The 20,430-nt window shown below is 43.3% G+C and overlaps 1 protein-coding gene across 1 annotated transcript; it reads right to left on the reverse strand.

The window, feature by feature from the left end:
• Positions 1 to 740: 740 nt before the first annotated feature.
• On the reverse strand, positions 741 to 19,345 carry LOC144107439 (copine-8-like). Its single transcript, XM_077640433.1, has 14 exons — positions 19,069 to 19,345; positions 16,776 to 16,863; positions 16,090 to 16,193; positions 15,967 to 16,006; positions 15,746 to 15,822; positions 14,495 to 14,526; positions 14,401 to 14,429; positions 12,632 to 12,882; positions 12,496 to 12,571; positions 10,764 to 10,817; positions 10,636 to 10,697; positions 10,125 to 10,481; positions 8,116 to 8,276; positions 741 to 6,497 (listed from the first exon to the last, which is right to left on the reverse strand). The coding sequence occupies exons 1-14, from the start codon at positions 19,146 to 19,148 to the stop codon at positions 6,259 to 6,261; spliced, it is 1,650 nt and encodes a 549-aa protein (XP_077496559.1). The 5' UTR covers positions 19,149 to 19,345; the 3' UTR covers positions 741 to 6,258.
• Between the last annotated feature and the right edge of the window lie 1,085 nt (positions 19,346 to 20,430).

The raw sequence follows: 20,430 nt of genomic DNA on the forward strand, positions 1-20,430 counted from the left end.
TATAATTTTTTTTTATTTTTGCATAAGAGCCCATCAAGCCATACAGGGTATGGACACAGGGCTTATCATTACAGGTTAGTCGGTAATAAGGTTGGCAGTGAGAGCACATTACTCATATTATAATCAAACTGAAATACAAACTCGGAAATCTGTGAACATGCATTGTTTATACTCAGTGCGCCTGAAGTCTGGAAGAGAGCCCAGAAGCGTTCACCCTGCACAGACCTGGAGCATCGGAATGCTGTTATTTCAGCAGCAACACCAGCTTTCGTTGTTCACATGATGGTTTCATCATCATCATAACGAAACCATCATGTGAACAATGAAAGTTGAAAAATGGGTAAGAACTGATTACAGGTTCATAATGCAAGAAACTGTGGTGTGAAAAAAATGAAGGTCAAGGAAGTGGACTGTGGTGATTTCTGATTAGTTTGTAATTAATAAGGCAAAATGGAAAATTAAACCAAGAAAATAACGTTCATTACATGACCTAGACAGCAGGAGACATGCATTATATATATGTCATATGAAGTCTATGAACAGAGGCAACACTCATGAGTGTTTCAGTCGCTGCTTTAGCGGTCAAAGAACCCACACTATAACAAGTCAGCACAGCAACAATAGACGTGGTTACCTAAGGTACAGAAAAAGGAGTGGTTAATTTAAATAATTTTCTCAGTCAATCAATTAAATGAAGACTTTTCAACTGGCTCTAACTAGTAAATAACCGCACCACAATGTCAAAGGTAAAACATTTGTGCGCTTTATTTGTTTCAATGTGCTGTGCAATACACCACAAGGTACAAAAATCTTCACAGAAGTTCTAGCACAGGTGGTGGACAATAAAAAAAGCATCTTGAGAGGAGCCAGCAAGAGACTAAAAAGACAACACCACATATGTGAAATCTGAACTGCCTCTCTCAAGCACTGCTGTCAGCACAAAGATGCTGATGGACGCAGGTATAAAGTGGTACAAAGAAGGACGTACCAAACAGTGGGCAGATGTGTGTTGATGCCGCAAGGTATAAACTCCGCAGAAAACTTTGGCTGAGAACATTAAACACTATTGGCACAAGAAGCAGGCATGCCACTGCAACTGCTCAAACAGGAAAGCCATGGGTAAAGGATTCCATTAGGCAACAGTCAGCAGATCAGCTTTCTGCAACATGCCAAGCACACTGCACAGGATGAAATGTGATGCATAAAGCTTTACCTCAAAGAAAGGTTTGCCCCAAGAAACAGCAGTGGTTGATAACAAACTTGAAAACAGGCAGAGCATTCTAGAGAGCCAAGCAAAACAAAATAGAATTCAAGAGATGCGACTACCCCATAATTATTCTAGCCCTTGTCTCCAAATAAGGATTCAATCACTATTATTTTCTCCAACACTCTTAAGTACTGAGTGAATTTATATGCTCGACTGAAGTGAGTTCGTGGCAGCTACAGCCAGTCATTGCACTTGCTACGCATTCCAGACCACGATTTTGTACATCAAAGAAAAACTGCTATGTGGCTAGCTGCCCAAAACTGTCAACCTAAGAAACTTGAGCCAGGTTCCTCACAATAATGAAACCAACTCATTCAAAGAACCTGGTAAAATGATCTATGGTACTACCTAATGTGTTATTAAAAAGAGTTCCAGGGCACCTGGAATGACTACTTCGTAAATACGCCTCTGCCACTGTTTAAGGCAAGTGGTATTTTGTTCTCAAGGTATGAATTCATTCCAGCAAGAACTGAAACTATCTATATAAATGAATTTCAAAATCTTACCAGCTGCAACAAATCTTCCTCTTTGCTTCATGTATAAATAGTGGCATACCGATGCATGAAGCTGATCAGGCAGCATTAAAAATACCAGATCTTTCCCTGCCGCATTAAAAACACTTTGAGAAAGTTACCTGCGAAGGCTAGCTCACAACAAGTGAATATTGCTGACATGCAGGAGTTCAAAATGTGCCTTCAGAGAAAGAGTGACTCCCTACTTATGTTTGTTATCTGGCTCATAAAAGAATTGAGCATTTCACAACCACACAATTTCTAATGTAACATAATAATCCCGGCCTCAGAAATTACTATTATGCATATCCGGTATGAAAGCAGCCAGCCTGTATATATATGCCATGTTAGCAATTTTTAAATGTGATGCACGAGAAAAACAGCCATTTGTGCACCTTTTTGTTCATGCAGTATGAGTACAAAAGGCAGTGTTGTCAAGTTTAGCATTTACATGTACAAAACTTTGTAAAAGTTACACAATGAACCTCTGTTGAAGTAATAAGAAAACTGCAATGCTACTGAGATGCAGAGGCAAAAAACTATAGTCACTAATGTAAACGACAATGTTCAACAATGTAAACTTTCATCCCTGTGATAATCAGCAAAATAATATATCATGGAAAACAATTATTATATACCTCCAGTGCCCACAGTTCCCTGGAGTGGTATTTAAAGATGAATACAGCAACACAATGTACTACTTGACAAAATTCATATACTGGTACATAGCTTTGCAGTTTTTTTTCATCAGGCCAAAAAGCCAGGATTGGTGTGAGCATTAGATCATGCATGGTAGAGAACTCACGCCATCGTATCACACTTAAGTCAGTTATAGGTGACTCCCAACCCTGTTTAATTAGAATGTGCTTGCTGTGCTCAAGTATGGTTCACAAGTTGTGACACTAACACAGTGGTAGATATTTATAAACTGAAAGTGCAGATGCAGGAAACTTGTATGAAATTTTCTGCAACAGTACAAAAAGCCCAAATGCAGCGTTATTACTGAAAAGCAGACTTTTTCTGAACTAATTTCCTAAATCCAAAAAAAGAGAGACCTTCCCAAGTGAAAATGACGAGTCTCGCAAACATTTTCACGTACCCTATCCCCTAATGCCTTATGCTTATTAATTCACGTGAAGTCATAATTAAGAGACAAAACACAGTAGCAGTAACTCAAGAACAACTTTTTGCTGGGCTAGTTGGTGCATGACACAGACCGAAGAAAGCACTAACACAGATGAACACGAGAATGTGACAAGACAAGTGCTTGTCTGTGTCACTTTTGTGTTCATCTGTGTTGGCGCTTCTTCGGTTCACAGCATTAACTAGATTGTTGAAGGCAATGCACAATAACTCAGAACGCAGTTATTAGGTTTTCCAGACATCAGAATGCCTCACAGTAAGACAATGCATAAAAGAAAGAAAAAACTGCACAGAAAACTGCACAAGTATTCGAGAAAGTATACAAGAATGTGTTCAACGCTCGTCTGTCTTGAAAAGCTGACACCCTTGAGCAGTGACTGTGCACTCCCCTTCAGAGTACTCCATTTTGGGGCTCATACACCTAGCCCATCGTTCCCACCAGTTCCTGAAGCACACTGCAGCGTTCTCCAAGCGTACTGTAAGTGAGATGTTGTGCAGATATTAAAATTGCTCAGATGCTTCTCAGACGAACCTTGCATATTGCAAAATAAAGTGCTGTGGAATGAAAATACAGGCATTTCATAAATGTGACATTAGGACATGCCCCCCACAGGTATTATCATGTCATTGGCGCCCATGTAACATGTTATGCAGCTTCAGCGACTTATAATATAGTATATATACATTTGCATGTAAACAAGCCAGCACCTGGTTCAACCGCAGTGAAAAGAACAGCATCATTTCTGGTCACACTGCGTGTACAAATGCTGTACATCCAGGTATAACAACTACCACTCTAACTATGCATGCCGTATAATCTTGTGTAAGGGCCACACCCCATTTTGGCCAGCTAAAAGACAAAAAACATTGCTATATGTTTTCTTTAAATCGAGGTATGGACCGCACCTTCAAAGCTCACACCCGAATTTAAAAAAAACAGTGCAGCCCTTACGTAAGTTTATATAGTAACTTAAATGCAACATAAAAGATAATTTACATGCAGCTTCAAGAATCTGTTTGCTCAACAGCACTAGAGTGATGAGCCACAATGTTACTCTGATGACCTCACAGCATTCATATTCTCCATTTTACTTATCTGCCAACTTTTTATAAAACGGCAATATGGTTTTAATGCATGACATGACGTGTCACTGTTTCTCCACCTTTGCCTGCATGTTCTGAGAGTTTGGTTTCAGAAGACTAACACTAACAGTTTGTTCTTGCTCATCTCTTTGCTGTCTCTTACAAAGTTCCATTTGCAAGGAGAGTAAAAATTTCTACAGAGGTGTACCAACAATTCATCCCTCAGGTCTAGTGACTCCACTCTAATAGACAAACAGTTTGCACTCAGAGATGTGAACTTCTGCAGACTCAAATCTTTCAAAAGCAAAACAACTACTCAGTCACTCCACATTAATTAGCTAAGCCTCAGTATGTGCTGTCTACTTGCAAATATAACAGAGCGACTGACCAAACTTTTGGAGCACCTCAGCCAAAACGACATGCAGGAATATTAGTGGATGCTGTAGTTTGAACTAGGCCCATTGTTCCCTTTTCAAAACGGCTATAAATTTCTTCCAAGCATGAGGCCATCAGTTTGACAGTGATAAAAGGCAGCCATCAACGTCGTAAAAGTCAAGTGCAATGTGCTAATGAAGCAATTTCAGTGGAAAAAAAAAAAAAAGCTGGAAATACTACATTTCTGAAGGCCCACAATATTAAAACTGAGCAGATGACTAGATGGTGCTAGTTGGTACACCAATGCTAAGGAACATGCACATTATCCCGTGCATATCCCTGTGTTTACAACGTTGTCAAAGCATTCATCACTGTAAATGGCACCAGTGCCTTAATTAAAGATAAACCATGGATGTAAACTGACCTCAGACATCAAAAGCAAAGTAAACTGTTTCTTTCTTGCAACACACTGTGGTGCCAAAACTTTAAAGGGCCAAATACTTGCCAAGCAAGTTTATAAGAGGAACTATCAGTGGAGTGGCTAAAATTTTGCATTTGCAACTGTTTAGCTGAATGTTTGCTGCCTTGCAGTGTGTTGTTCTTGCATTATGTTTGTTTCAGTTTGCACACATTTTTTTGTTTTGTTTTGCGTTGTAATGCACTGGTTGTAGCCTGTCGGTAAAAAAGGCAATAATGTATGTCTACACATGCCTGGAATAAAACCAATATGCAATGAGCGAAGCAGGCTCATGACAAGCAAAGAATAAAGATCAAGGCAGTGCCTGCTAGCACAAAGAATTTAAAAATTGTCATTTAAAATGTCTCCTGACCTGTAATGGTCAAGGAGAAATGGCAGTAAGAAGGCCTAAAAGCAGGCCGGCTAGCAGAAGAAGTCAGTGAACGAGATGACTTCCTCTCATCAGAGATGCAATATTGTGCAATGATTTGGTTGTGGCCAGACAGTAAAACAAGCTACAAAGTAAAACTCCACAAACTGTGACACTAACGAAAAGGACACAACACATGAACAATCTATATTGGCAGCCCTTCCAGGGCACGACAAAGAAGAATAGTTAAAGAGCGTTGGTATGAATGCACCTTGGTACACAGTGCAATCCACAGTGCTCGTCCTGTGGGTTCAGCTGTACTGATATCTGAAAAGGATGGACATTGGACATACGATGTATATCTTGTGGTTGGGGGCCCTGCATGGGCAGCACTGTGTTCCAAAATGCATGACTGACTATGCATTGTGTCCAAGCCCACAGAAGTGATACGGACACTTTTGCTGCCAAGCAGAGAACTGAGCACCAAAACAAAGCGTAACATGACCAAGTGCAAAAATCTTGCACTGCATCAAGCAGAGCACCACATTACCATGGCATCGGTCAATAAACTTATCGTAAAACAGTCAACAGTACAAAAACAGTGAAAAGGAAACAACACATCAAGAGGACACACCACACAAGGTGTTGACACACAGCTACGTGCTGACTAATGACCCCCTCAAGTTAGCAGTATTGAACTCAAGCTGTTTCCTGCCTGTCTCTTTGGAGTGCTACATCTTAAGGGCTCTATCGATGACTCAGTTGGTTGACATGAGTCATGAGGAATCATGAGTCTCAACTACTATTTTGAATCACTACTGCATCCTGCTTGTCTACTTAGTGCAGTGTTTTTCCTAATTATGAATATATATTCTGAATTCTTGGGTCTCTTGCTTCTTGTTGCAAAAGAAAAGCAGCTTTGAGGATCCTGCCAGTGGAGCAAGAAAGTGGTCGACAGGTAGGAGGTAAATGTATATCAATGTTAAGCAGTATGCAGTTGGTCGTACAACACATTCACAAACTGGGCATGCATGCTGATGCACATGCATGTTCAATGTGGGCCTATAGTAACAGGGATAGGCCCAGGCTTGATGTTGTGCTTGGACATATAAGCAACAACTTGGCCGGGGATTTCAGCCAGCACCTCCTTGGCAAGCTGCATCTGCCTACTTTGCCAGGTGCCCGCGCCCTGGAGGAACTTGCGGAAGGGCACAAACTGCACGATGTCGCGCTCGGCTGTGCGGCCACCCGAGCTCAACTGCCTCACGTCACCGTCCAGGGTTTCCATGGCTGGAAAACCAACCAGATACAAAGGTGATGTTGCAGTGAAAAGGTACGGACATAAAAGGCAATGTTGCAGAAATATTGCAGCAATGTTCCAGTGAAATCATTGCAATAAAAGTGCAGTGAAAGATAAAAGATAACACAGAGCAGTGGAAAATTTGAGAGGCAAGCAGAAGCAGCAGCAGCAGCACTAGGAGAAGCGACAGGCTGAAGGGCAGCACGCAGGTCAGACTATCTCAGGTTCAATATGAAGTTCATGTTTAGCACTACCGGATGTATCACTACACACTACCTTACTCTACATCCCACTACACCACCTCCCAATTGCTCTAAACGTCCCATAATAGGTGTCTACTGTATGTAGTAATAGTTCTTTTTCCCAATAAAGTACAGTCAAACATAGTTATAACGAACATGGATATTACAAATTACTGATTATATCAAACTGTTCCTCAGTATTTTTAAAAAACAAATGCATTTCTTATTTTATATATCGAATGCGCTCTGTCATAAAACGGATATATCGAAACTGCCGAGCACCAGGCTGTGCCCACTCGGACGTCAGGTGGCAGGCTTTGTCTCGCTACACGGGTGGCTGATGATAGTGTGGCAAGCATTAGCACCACGATTCACGCTTTATCTCACATTTGCCAACAGCACCGTAGAAGATATATCGGGGAAAACAGCTGGTAGCCAAGTGGTCGGCACCCGTTTACATCTCTCGCACCCGTCGATAGTACACCGGAACCAACGACATGGTCGGTTGTTGTAACTTTCCAGCAACCATCCTCTGCTCACATCGACTGTCACGGATGAGAAACGGGGAAAATGGTGACAGCTTTTGTTCTGGTGTCCGATTTTTTACGCGACATTTCTTTGATGCGAGGAAGCCAACCTGGCTGGAGTTTTTACTGCTGCCACCGCGAGCTGTGGTGCTGTGCAGAGAAGCCAACCAAACTGGCATTTGAGCTCGGCTTTTTGTAGCTTCCGCAATCACCGCGAGTGGCTTTGAAACGATGCTTGAACTATGGAGAAGGTCTCTTCCAGTTGCCGTTCTTTTGTTGAGTAAATCTGACAAAAGAGTTATCACAGGGTGCCTACACTCACACATATCTAGAGAAATGGTTTCTTTCATGGCATTTAGCCCAAAGCACAGCTCTAGAGAAAACAAAGAACTGCTTAAAAGGCAACTCCTGGGGGTTTTTAAAGGGGCTCTGAAAGGGCTCTTAATAAAGGTGCGGTATTCCTGGGATGTTCTGCTTTATGAATATCCTCCAGCAAGAATTTTTTTTAATGGATTTTGTAGAAGTGAGTTACCTATAGTCAAAATTTGAATTTCAGCGTCTTCACACCTTTCCCTCTCCTCTCGTCACTTTTTGCATGCCCAAATTTCAGCGCTTCTCTGTCAGCCTGACCGCCGACATTGACTGGGTAGCTAAGACAATGAAATCAGGAAATCAGGTGCAAGGAACAGTTGAGAATGAAGAGGAATGCACCGCTCGAACACTCTCTGGTTGCTCTCATGTCCATCACACCCAACGAATTAGCATGCACAACGGAATCATAGTGCCCACATTTGTCGTATAGAGGATGAGGCTCTGACGTTAGCATGTGCATCTCTCACCTGAGAAGTCCGCATTGCCCACACCTACGATGATGATGGACATGGGCAGGATGGAGGCCTGCACAATGGCCTCCATTGTCTGTGGCATGTCGCTGATGACACCATCCGTGATGATGAGCAGCACAAAATAGCTGCTGCCGTCACGGTATGTGCTTGCAAACCTGGAGGCAAGAATGCAGAATGCCATTCATGCTCAAATTCTCACTTTCTCTTGCTTCTTGCAGCATTTAAGCCTCTGCCTGAGTCATTCCATGCCTCGAACTGACAAGTTCACACCAGCAGTTTGGCAACAGCTCAATGCAATGGTTCTCAATATTTTTAGCCTCAGGGAACCACAGCAGCTTTCGAAAGGTGCTCAGGAACCATGCATGTCTTGGCTTCCATCTCTCCTCACCTGACATATGTACATGCACATAAGAGCATGTATGCACACAGCCACTCAAAAAATGGCCAAATTCAATGAATGACGACTGGCTGTATGGAGAAACAGTTTTAAAGTCTGTGCAAGAAATTAAAGTCTTAATTAAAGCTGAAGGGGTAAAGACATCAAAGTTTTGCTTGCATGAGTTTTCTTCTTTGTAAAATTGCAACAGACATTAGCTTTAATTCGTTTTAATTCACTACAATGTATAATCCAGCCTGCTTCAAGAGCTGAAATGACAACAAATGCAAATCAATAATTGTACTGCACGTTTTTTCATGTCTCACGTGATCTAAACCCACCTTTGATGTCGCAGCCATCATTTAGTTGGTGAAACCAAAACCAGAACAGCATGAGGAAAGGAATTCAATTATAAATTATTTAGCGGTTGAAGGTGAACACCATATGGTGATCCATGTATTCTAATGTTAAGAGAACAGGCTGCTAAAATTAGGTGTCTACACTCCTATAAAAATTAATTGAAGTCTGTAAAAGGAAAGATGAGAGTAGAGGCCTGTATAGACTTAGGTGCTGAAACCACTCCAAGGAACCCAACAGTTCCATGAAACCCAGTCTGAGAAACCACGGTCTAGAGCCTGCCTTTCTTAGAATGCGTTTCCATTACATGAGATGCTTTCTGCTTCATGATTGCAGAAAAAGAAACCAATAGTCTGAGTAAATTTCAACTCGCCAAGCTTGGCACGTGGGACTTGGTCTAAGCATGGAAACGCCGGCATACTGATAGCAGCATTCGACTGCCATTATATTACCATTTTAGGTGTTGTAATTTCTAAATAGTCATTGGTACATATCCCTGAGCCAGTTAAGAATGCAAACTGTGCTTTTTTTTGTACCCTCAAATAAATCCCAACCTTTAAGATATGTCAATCACCCAAGGTCACATAAACAATCTTGAGACTTCTGAAACATACCTCCTGGCATTTCACCACTTCTGCTCAAGTGCCTGGCTCAAACGTCGCTATATTAATACCATAAAGACCTTACTATATACCAGGTGATCAGAAAAGTTTTTCTGTCAAAAAGCATTACTGGCAGAAAAAGTCAATAATTCGAAAAGCATAGACGGTAGTATGATGCGGTCTTCAGAGAAATGGAAAGACCCGAGAATTTTTATTGTTTTTTTTAAGAACTTTACTGCTAAGATAGATACATTTCCCACCAATACGTGACATTTCAATTGTGCCAGTAATTTGTACAGTGGCACTACAGTGCCACCTATCAGTGGTGAATGCACCTATTCTGCCAATATAACTGCAAATACACCGCCCTTTTCAAAGCCATTTCTCAAAAGAAGAAAAATTGGCGGAGGTTTAGCTCTGGTTAAACCTGGAGTGATGCGATAGCTACAGCTGTCCGAGCGTAACTTGGTCACGTGACCAACCACTTGACAAACCATGTGATCAGCCACAGTGCCGCACTGCCGGCAGCTGCTCCGCACCACGTGACCAACCATGTGACAACGTGGCGGCGCAGCCACAGGGTTGCGCGCCGCCACAGTGGTGCCACCACACTGAAGACTCGATATGCTACCGTACTGTAGCTATCGCTACAAAAAGCTATGGCTCACTTTGCAACATGGTTGATGACTGGCGAAAAGTTGGTGGGGCCATACAGCTGGACCGACTGGAGGGTCCTCTGGTAGGCCTCCAGGACACCCTGGATGCCCGCACAATACGGATCCGTCGCACTTCCATTCAGGAAAAACTCGTGCGACACACGGCCATCAGGTGGCAGCCGTGCTCCAAAACCCAATGCAGGAAACATCTTGTCTGAGTCATATTCCTGCACCACCTCTCCCACTGCCCGGATGGCCGTTGCGTACGCATTGGGATGCACTGGGTCCAGGAAGTGCAAGGAGGCAGGGTCACGGGGGTCACCGTTGGAGGCCGTGAAGTCCACGGCCACCGTGAAGTGCATCTGCATCCTACAGCCACCACAGCCCAAAACATGTGCATATTAAAGGGACCCACAGGACAACTTCATCCAATTTTTGTTGTCAGTAGAAATTGATTCTATGGCCCTATAAGCATGCATGCACTGTTAATCGTGGTCTCAGTACAGAGCTAAGGACAACTCACCCACCACGAATGTAGTCGAGAAAAGTGGCCTGTTCCTGGATTTTGAAAGACACCAGTTTCACCTGTGAATAATGTGTGAAGGGTGTCAGTGCATATGAAAGGCTCTCGGCGTAGTGGACAGCTCTCACCTTGCCAGAGTTTTTGTACCTTTTCTTCTTGGCCTGCTTCTTCTTGTTGATAAGCTGCAATAGAGGATGCCTGTATGACAGCAAATTTTCCACAGGCTGAAAATTTTCACTACTTTGACTTAGCTAACAGTTCTAAAAAGTATAGAGAAAAACTGACTAAAGATGTTGTATGCCATGCCCTTAATGACAATCAGTGGAGTGGGTCTCCAACCATAGCGGGGAAATCTGTCAGTTGGAACGAACTTCCTCAGCACAATGATTTGTCGCGCATTACCATTCATGGCTACAAAAAAACTCTTGTGCTGCTTTGCATGCTGGCAGCCTGGATTTTACGCTCCTAGATATCTTGCCATTACCGAAGTTATGTGGGGGTACACTGTGACAGCGAAGTGTACCTCACGACTAAATTTCTGTCCAAAAACAGTGAAAAAGTTCTCTGTTTGTTCAAAAATGTACTAGGCATCAACACCTTCTACATTCACTGTACGGAAGCAGAATAAAGAGCCATTTGTCAGGAAGAGGTAGAAAAAGTGCCATAAAAGACAGCAACAAGGTTGCTCGCTCAGTCTGTTTCAGCAGGCGGGAAAAGCAATTAAATCAACAAGCTTCACTTCATTCAACATAGCCCAGATTACAGACGGTCGATCCCGGATTTGTCTAACAGGGGATCGGGGAGTAATTTTCGATATATACCAATAATTCGATGAACAAAACAAGGCAATAGATAAGCTTAACTGTAACCTAGCAGCGTAAACAAGGCACATCCGTGCAAGTGGCCTTACTTCCTGCAGCTAAATTGGTGTCGTGCAGCGACAGGGCCGAGCAGGTGCTGCTGGGCCTAGCTCGCTTCGCATCGAAGATGCAATGGATTGTGTCACCAGTGCAGTATAAACAAAATAATACTGCATAAAAATTAACGTACAGTTGATTTCCGCACTGCCTTCAGCAGTTTAGCGAGCCATGCGAGAGCCGCCGCAAGCCTTTGGTCAGCTAGGCTGGCTTCACCGCACGACGGCTGCCCCGAACGTCAGCTTCCCCGCATCACAGCGGTGTTAGGTTGAAAGTAGTAAGTGTGCCACAATGAAGGCCATTCACAACCACACCTCACTTTCCCTTTGTCACAGGGTTTTAAGCTAGCGCTGTCAGCAGATGTCCGCGAACGCACTACCGACCCGGCTCAGTGCGCGACAAGTGACTGAAGGAGCGCCGTTAGGAGAAGCTCTAACTGCAGGGACGCAGCTCGCAGTTCGATATATCGAATATTCCACTTAACGGGAGTTCGATAAACGCGAACAATAGTGCCGTACTTTTGCATTAAATTTTCAAGGGGACTTCTGAGTGTTCGATATAAGCAATAATTCGATATATCTGGGCTAGATATACCCGGGATCGACTATATTTTCCAATTATACCAGCCAAGCTACTGACATTGAACCCATTTCTACACAGCACAAAAAATGCATGATCACTGAAGTGAAATATTAAATCACCTTGCTTACCTTGAAGCTCCATTATTCTCCAGCCTTATACACCTCGTAGCATACCTTGTACCATGTGACGAGGTTTATGCACCATGTATCTCATACTATATGTTTCTCTCGAAACTCACCCACTTTCACAAATGGTTTTCAAATCTTTCCACAATGGTTTACGTACCTCATTATCTCCGTCTGTCCTGAAATTTAAGTTTCTAGAAGTTCAAATTAGCAATTAATGGTTATGTGGCACGTACCTCGTACTCGTTTGTTGGGCCTGGTCCCTGGGATAGGGTGCGCACGTTGGTGTGGAATTCCCCAATGAGGTCGTGACTGCAAGAACAACTCAGAATGCATTGTAGCACATGAGGCGGCACTGCAGCAGCCACTCACCTCCCATCATGGTCCCAGTCGTAGCAGGCCACGCGGACGGTGCGGTCGTCATCTCCGCCACTCAGCTGCCGCATCTGGATTGTGAAGGGACGCCAGGTCGGGTTGAGGCTCCGTTTGACCACTTCCGTGCGGAACACCGCTGTGTAACTGTTGTCCTCGCTGACACGATAGAACTCCAGGAAAGGGTCCGACTTGCCAAACCAGTCCTTTCGGTCCAGCTTTCTGCCTTGCCATTGTATGTCAACCACCCGCTGTGAAAGGCCCAACCAGCAGAGAATTGTAATTGACAACTCAAATTCGGTAATAATCACAAGATGCTACTATTCCACTGTGCTTTGACAGCAGACAGTCTACAACGCTAATCACACGTTTTTGTGGTTCTTGCAGTCAAAGAATCTAAGAAAACTTGAAGAGAGACAGGACTGCATGACAAGTTACACTGGACAACTCTCACTGGAGCCAGTAATCTGCAACTTAGTGGCTACTTGCAACCAAAATTCCACCTCCCCCTCCTTTATGGAGAGACCTGGGTATGCTTCTGTCAATGGTAAAACAGTTCAGGGGGACACAGAAAGATCTCTGGGTGTTGGGAAGGGTGCAGGTATGACAAAGGAAAAATGTGCTTTAAGGAATGCAACTTAGTGCCATCTATTACTTCACAAAGAAAGAATCTGATTTCATCAGTACATACACTGTAATGAAAGCACCCCCCAGTAGAACTCCTCTATGGCTTAACCACCAATTGCATGAAAGGCAATTGGCATCAACTGACAAATGCATCAGTGTCATTCGCTTCTGCTTCACTAAATTTTGCTCTTAAAAATCAGTGGATTATTAAATCGAAGCATTTCAGACATATCCCCTTCAGTCAAGATGTCATCATATGTGTACACTTGTTTCGTGTTGGTTTAGCTTATTGCCAGGATATACTGAAAATGACTGCATTTTTGCCAAAAAAATTTCGCATTTTCCGCAAATCACGTAGACCTTTCAATAAACTCGCCCTGCAAATAATTTGAGCAGAAGGAGCACTAAGGGGCCTATCACCTCTATTTCGTAAAGTTACGTAGTACTTGTGAAATATTTCGATATCACATGTTTACTCAAATTCGCGAAATACTGAGCTTGCAAAAAAGTAAGTTATTTAAATTAATGAGCCACAAATGACAGAAGCTTACAATTTAAACACTTATGACAAGCTGAGTAGAGTCATCACAAGCACAGTTAAGAAATCAATGCAGAAAACTACTTTTAAGATAGATGCCTCCATGTTTCATGCAAGCGCCAATGTGACTCTGAAGTGTGTGTTCTCATTCCTTTGATCTGCGCACATCATCACTTTAAAAGGCACTAAATAAATTAAATTGCTTGTATAAAGATATGTTCTGGCCGGAATGAGTCAAAACAACTATAAATGAGACCCCCAAAAACAGTGTGGAGTAACAATGTAAACATATGAGAACCTGTCAAAAATTGTACACTTCAATATATCAGGGACAGTTGAATATTTTTTTTTTCTGTGAAATGCAGGCACATTCATTACAAATATCTGAAAATTTGTAAATTTTTCTCCTGCTGGATAGTGATTTGTGGTAGAAGGGGTTAATACACATCATGTACACAAACAGCATTCTGAAAATGACTAGAGTTGAAGCATCACAAACCACAACTCTATGTCTAATGTAGCTATACCCAACTGAGACAGCACCCACCATTGAACACTGCACTTAACCCAGCACACATTAGCAATTGACTCTGCAGGGGCTTACTTTGCAGTCGAGCACCTCCTCGACGGTCACTGAAAGCAAGACATGTGAGCTGTGCGATGGCCATGAATGCTAGGCCTTCCCTGAAGAGACTCACATAGGATGGTGCCACAGTTGCCTGGGAGTCCCCTGCAATCACAAGCAGAGCATAGTTAGACAGGAACAGGTAGTTCAAATGATTAATGAGAAGGCAATTCAAATACTGTTAGATTTCCAAATGCATTGACTGCATTATTCCCACTCAATTCTTGATATTTCAAACATCACTTCAATAAGCCTATGCCAAATTTATAAGCGCACACTCAAATCTTGAGCTGCTCCATCTCTGTGATTTACCAATGTATGGCAATGCAAACTGGTGTTCATAAATATGTGTTCATAAATGGTGTCCATAAATATATACAGAGAAGTGCCAGTGACATGATTGTAGCAGGTGCATCTTGCTGTTTCACAGAGCCCTAGCCCATAAGTTGTCCAAAGCATTCTACATGACGCAGTCATGCTTGCATTACAAATATTGCAATAAATATAAACATAGTGTAAGTATAGCACGCTAAATTTTCTGATGCAACATGTCGCAAACACAGCAGTGAACTTGCAAAAGCGGAAGGCATGGTCACAAGAACAGATGGAAAAGTTCAGTGTGTAGCAAAAGTTTCTGCATGATGATGATGATGAGGGGGTTGCTGTATGTACTGCCAGTCATATTTGCAAGGAGTTTTAAATGTACAAACAACCCGCTGACAGTGTTGGCAAAGTTTAATATAAATTTTATTGACTGCTGTTGACTGCAGTCAACAAGCATTCCGTTAACTAATGGGCCATATGAACTTGTAATGTGATGGGCTCATAGCTTGCAAAAGATGACCACGAGATTTAGAGGGGAGTGGAGAGCCAGTCTAGGCTGATGCTGTAAAAGGAAAAGAGCCAGACGAGTACATAGTAGCAAAGCATACCCCTGTTTCTGATACATAATCAACATGCTAATCTGAAGAAAAGAAAGCAACAAATAAGCACTTGTTTGCTCCAGCCTACACCTGATATCTTTCCTATCAAATTAGTTTTTTCACTGACCTCCGAGGCTAGGTTACACTCGGATTCATGTTTCTACGGTGATCACAGAGTCTGTGTCGGCCTTGACGTCACAAGCTTGAATCAGCTGGCGGAAAAATTTTTAGACCAATTTTCTTGGCAATAAATGCCTTTTGCTACCTGACAAAAATAACCAAAGCCAATAACATTTTATTGATTTTTACTAAAAACAAACATTGGATGGAGTGGTTTCCTCAGTGTCTCTTTAGGAGCATACTTTTGAAGTCAAAGCACTAGGGCAAGCAGTCGCACTCACGTCAGCTGCAGCTTGACCTGCCTCCCCTGGTAGGCAACCAACTCTCCCAACGTGCAGTTCACCTGGCCAAGGAAATCCTGCAGTACAGACAGGGATCAGTACAGTTGCATTGGCACATCGCTGTCTCTCCTTTATGTAGGAGGAAGGCAAAGGGTGTCATAGCTGCAGCTGCAGATTTGGCAAAGTTGAGTGCCCTGTCAAGATGCCCAACAAGGACTCACATGATCTTGGAGTTTTGTGCTTTGGCTGTCAACATCAAACCTGTACCATGGAAAAAGATAAAATGAGTTGGGTAATTTCCTATCCAGTAGGCAAATACATGTGAAGAGAATTGAGCTTTTTACACTTTGAACAAGAGTTGCTGGCGCTCCTCGAAGTAGTAGTCCACCAGAAACTTGGTGACAAAGTCTGGGTCGTGGCAGTCACGCACCATTTCTGTGCGCCCGACCTGGAAAGAACATGAGCCACTTGGTTCATCCGTCATCGCCAGCCTTACTGCGCCCACAGCAGTACAAAGATCTCCCATTTCCCTCCAGATAACCCTGACCTATGCAAACTGCGACCACATTATCACCATAAAGTTTCTAATCACATCTGCCTACCTGACTTTCTGCCACCGCCTGCTATGTTTGCCTTCTCTTAGAATCTATTCTATTACCTTTAATTCCCACCTGTTACCTTACCTTTGCAACACATATGCTACCCGTGCATATTTCTTCTTCTTGATTTCAACTAGGATATCATGAACTCACATTTGTTCCCCGACACACTGTGCTCTTTTTCAGTCTCTTTTAATGTTACACCCATTGCATTCTTTTCCATAACACGCTGTGTTGTCCTGAATTTAAGTTCAACTCTTTTTGTCAGCCTCCAAGTTTCTGCCCCATAGCTGGGCACTGGCAAGATACGACTGTTGTATACTTTCTTCTTGTGGGATGCTGATAAGCTCCCACAGAAGGGAAGGGAGAGGCTGGGACAGAATGCGGTTCCCCACTGGTGAAAGAAAACTGCCGGCCTATAATTAACTCACCTCCCACCAGTTGTCAGTGTCGCAGGCTCGCATAAACAAGACACACATGGGGTCTGACTTCGAGAAAACATCTTTCTGCTTGAGCTGTCTGCAAAACAGAAATCAGCAAAAAAGTGCTGAGTAATGACCATATTTGCCCACAATGTCTCATTCCATAATGCGATACAGCGCGAATAAAGATGGGGACGAAGCGCTATCCATTTCCTGTATAAATATCTAATTTCCGCAATAAAAATTCAGTTGAAGTCAGTGCTGTGGTGTCTTGTCTCGCTTCGTCCCCGTCTTTATTCGCGCTGTATCGCATTATGGAAAAATACCAACTAGCCCGATCTGCCACTCTTGCAATGTCTCATTCACATCCAGTGATGAAAATTCCTGTCCAAAAAAAAAATCCAACACATTTGCCAGCATATATGTGTAAAGCAAACCAGGGTAGGAATGGTCTGGGAGGAGAAACAAAGGAAAAAATTCTAAACAATAATAAATAATAAATATATAATAAATAAACAATAATAAATATATGCAATACATTGGGAGCAGCACCAAATCACTGCAAATGTTAGTTACGCTATTTTCTCAAGGAAACCTGAACCTTCCAATCAAATATGTTCTATTGCTTCTTGCAAATCGGTAGGTAAAGTAGGGATTGTCAGCGCCATCATTTGTGTCTGCTATCTCTGCCGATGAACCACGTGTCATTCAGTTCAAGATAGCTCACATGACTGTAGGTGAATCAGGGAATAAACGATAATATCTGAAAGGAAGGAGGAGTATTGCACACCAGTGGGGGATGAGAACAGTCAGTACTTAAGCTGGCTAATTTGACGTTATCCAAAAATGATCTTCCCAATGCAGTTTGGACACCATTCAACACAAATTTCTATGCTGTTTGTTGAAGTTGTTACCTATGGGTGAGATTAGCCTCGCAATAAATCTGCTGGCAATTGTTTCACCATGGCGATGCATTCAATAATAATTAAAGAGAAGCGTTTGTGGTGCAGTTCCATGACATAGAAGATTTCAGTCCCCATACACACAACACCCACACGAGTTGTCAGCTGCCACTGTCACCATTTGAAGTACAGTTCAGTGCCCTGAAAGGATTTCAGAAGCTCCATAAACCCTGTGTTCCACGTTCTTCGGCTGCAGATGCCCTTGCACCAAACAAATCCATCACCATCATCATCATTAATTTTAGAAAGTGGGAAGTGTATAAAGGATCTCTTCCACACAGTCCTGAAACTTCACAAAGGTGAATCAGAGTAGCATGAGGTATTCCAGTGGGTGTCTGTAATAGTAAGATAAACTTATCCCGTTTTCCATTCTGAGAAAGATGGAGGCATGCCATCATTCAACTCAGTGCGCAAAATGCAGTCATAAGAGTGTGACAGAACAAAGTGCTATTTTCTTATTTTGAGCACTCAAAAGATGTTCTTTTTTTTTGTCATAAAAACCATAACACCGTGCACTAGAATGCCATTAATGGATGTAAATGCGTTCAGCCCACAGCAGTTTCTCAATAAACAAGGTAAAAAGAAACTCCGCCTCATGCTTGAGACCATACCTTTGGACTCGACATTACGCTTTTGGCGTTGATGCTAGGTGGAAAAATGAGCACACTAGTTGTGTCATTTGAGACCTTCAATGAAACTCATGTCCTGGAGCAAAAATACACCGTTACCGCGCTAAGCGTGCCTGGTGTCCAAATTATGATTTTTTTTTTTAAGAGGGTAGGACAGAAAGGATGTAGACAGAACTCGCTGCATGCACATCAGAACTGCACCATGTGGCCACGTGTGTAAAATGTATCAACCCCTATATATCTAGCTCATGTGGAAGATGCAAGTTATAACTGCGATAATGAAAGTTCATCATTTAGAAGACCTGCCATTTTCTGGGCCGCACATCGACAAAAACTCGCGCAGGCGCCAGCCAGTAGCCAGAATTCGTGACGTCGTTTCAGAAATATATCAAGAACCCCACGAAGTTTCGCGGTGGACATGTGCACGCACGAAACCTCAAACATGCGGCCTCCACATGCCATACACCAACGTCACACGAGAGAGCTTGGCGAGCCGCATTTCACGCACAACGCATAGACGACGACGGACGATGGAAGGCGTGCCTGGCCTGTGCCCTGCCCCCTCGGCGCGAAGCGAGCTATCACCTGTAGAGCTCTGACCACAGACAACACATAATCGAAGGGACGCACTTCCAGAGCTTCTTCGATTTACTTCTTCGGCAAGGAGGCTCGCCCGGCGTGCCTCCTGCGTTAGCATGTAGCAGCACCCACCTACAGGATACGCTGATCTCGACTTTGGTTACAGGCGCGCAGGCAACAGCTGGGGTGAACGGTTGCGCCGGGTTCGCCATTTCGTATCGGCGTCTTGGAATGCGTCACTGTAATGTGACGAGCTGCTTTGACGAGTACACTCTGTAAGTCTTGCAGCTCAGTCGGCATTCGGCACTGGTGCACACAAACAGATCGATAGCGCGCATAACATGACTACTTTCGCATTGCTTTTGCCACTGCAGAACGTGACGCAAGCAACGCAAGCACATAGAACGTCATGGATAGATGGATGGATAGAAGGTAGGAGCGTCCCCTTTGAAACGAGATAATGACAGTTGCCACCATGCTCAGCATTTTTTTCTTTATTTTCGTTGAACTGTGCTGTAAGATATTAAAATTTGCCTTTTTTTTTTAAATACGTCTTCCTACACTTTTAACCTTATGTCACCTCTCTGCTTTTGAGCCACCAGTCATGTCTCTCCTGCCGCCACCTGTCCCCTGAGCGAGAAGAGGGCAGATTGCTTGTAACCACTGGTAAGGTTAGCTTGGGCGTTTGGAGGAACTGCGCTAAATATTCCAAAGGATCCCCCAAATTTTGGGAGTAGGCCCATAACACAAAATGGAGGATGGATTCATGTGACTGGTGGTGGAAGTAGTGTGTCGGGTTAGATTAATCTCATGTGATAATCCAATCCATGCGATAATCCAGGCGACCGTGTGCTGTGCGATGTCAGTGCACGTTAAAGATCCCCAGGCGGTCGAAATTATTCCGGAGCCCTCTACTACGGCACCTCTTTCTTCCTTTCTTCTCTTAGTACCTCCTTTATCCCTTCCCTTACGGCGCGGTTCAGGTGTCCGCCGATATGCGAGACAGCTAGATCCTGCGCCATTTCCTTCCCCCCAATTTTTTTTTTTTTTTTCAAAATCGAGCGCGTAGTTTTTTCGCGGTCACGGGATCGAATCCTGCAAATGAATTTCAATGAACTTGATTCAAAAACCGGTCGGCGATCTCCAAGGCCCATATGCCTTCACTACGCTGATCCTTTACCCCCTTTTCAACCTTCTAGACGCGGTTCAGGTTCAGAGCTCTTTGATATTTGTTTCAGATGCCCACCGCGAACGCGTAGCGGTAGCGTTTCATTTAGTTTCGATATGAAGGTGAAACGCAAACGGCGCCTGTGTGCTGTGCAATGTCAGTGCACGGCAGATACGCAGGTGGTCGAAATTATTCCCGAAGCCCTTTACCACCTCCACTACGGCACCTCTTTTGCCTTTTACTCCCACCTTCCATTGAGGTGTGAGGGTGAGCGGTTGAGGTGTCCACCGAGAAGGGAGACGGTTAATGTGCCTTCAGTTTCTTCA

The sequence above is a fragment of the Amblyomma americanum genome, chromosome 10 (assembly GCF_052857255.1).
Source record: "Amblyomma americanum isolate KBUSLIRL-KWMA chromosome 10, ASM5285725v1, whole genome shotgun sequence".
Taxonomy (NCBI): Eukaryota; Metazoa; Arthropoda; class Arachnida; order Ixodida; family Ixodidae; genus Amblyomma; species Amblyomma americanum.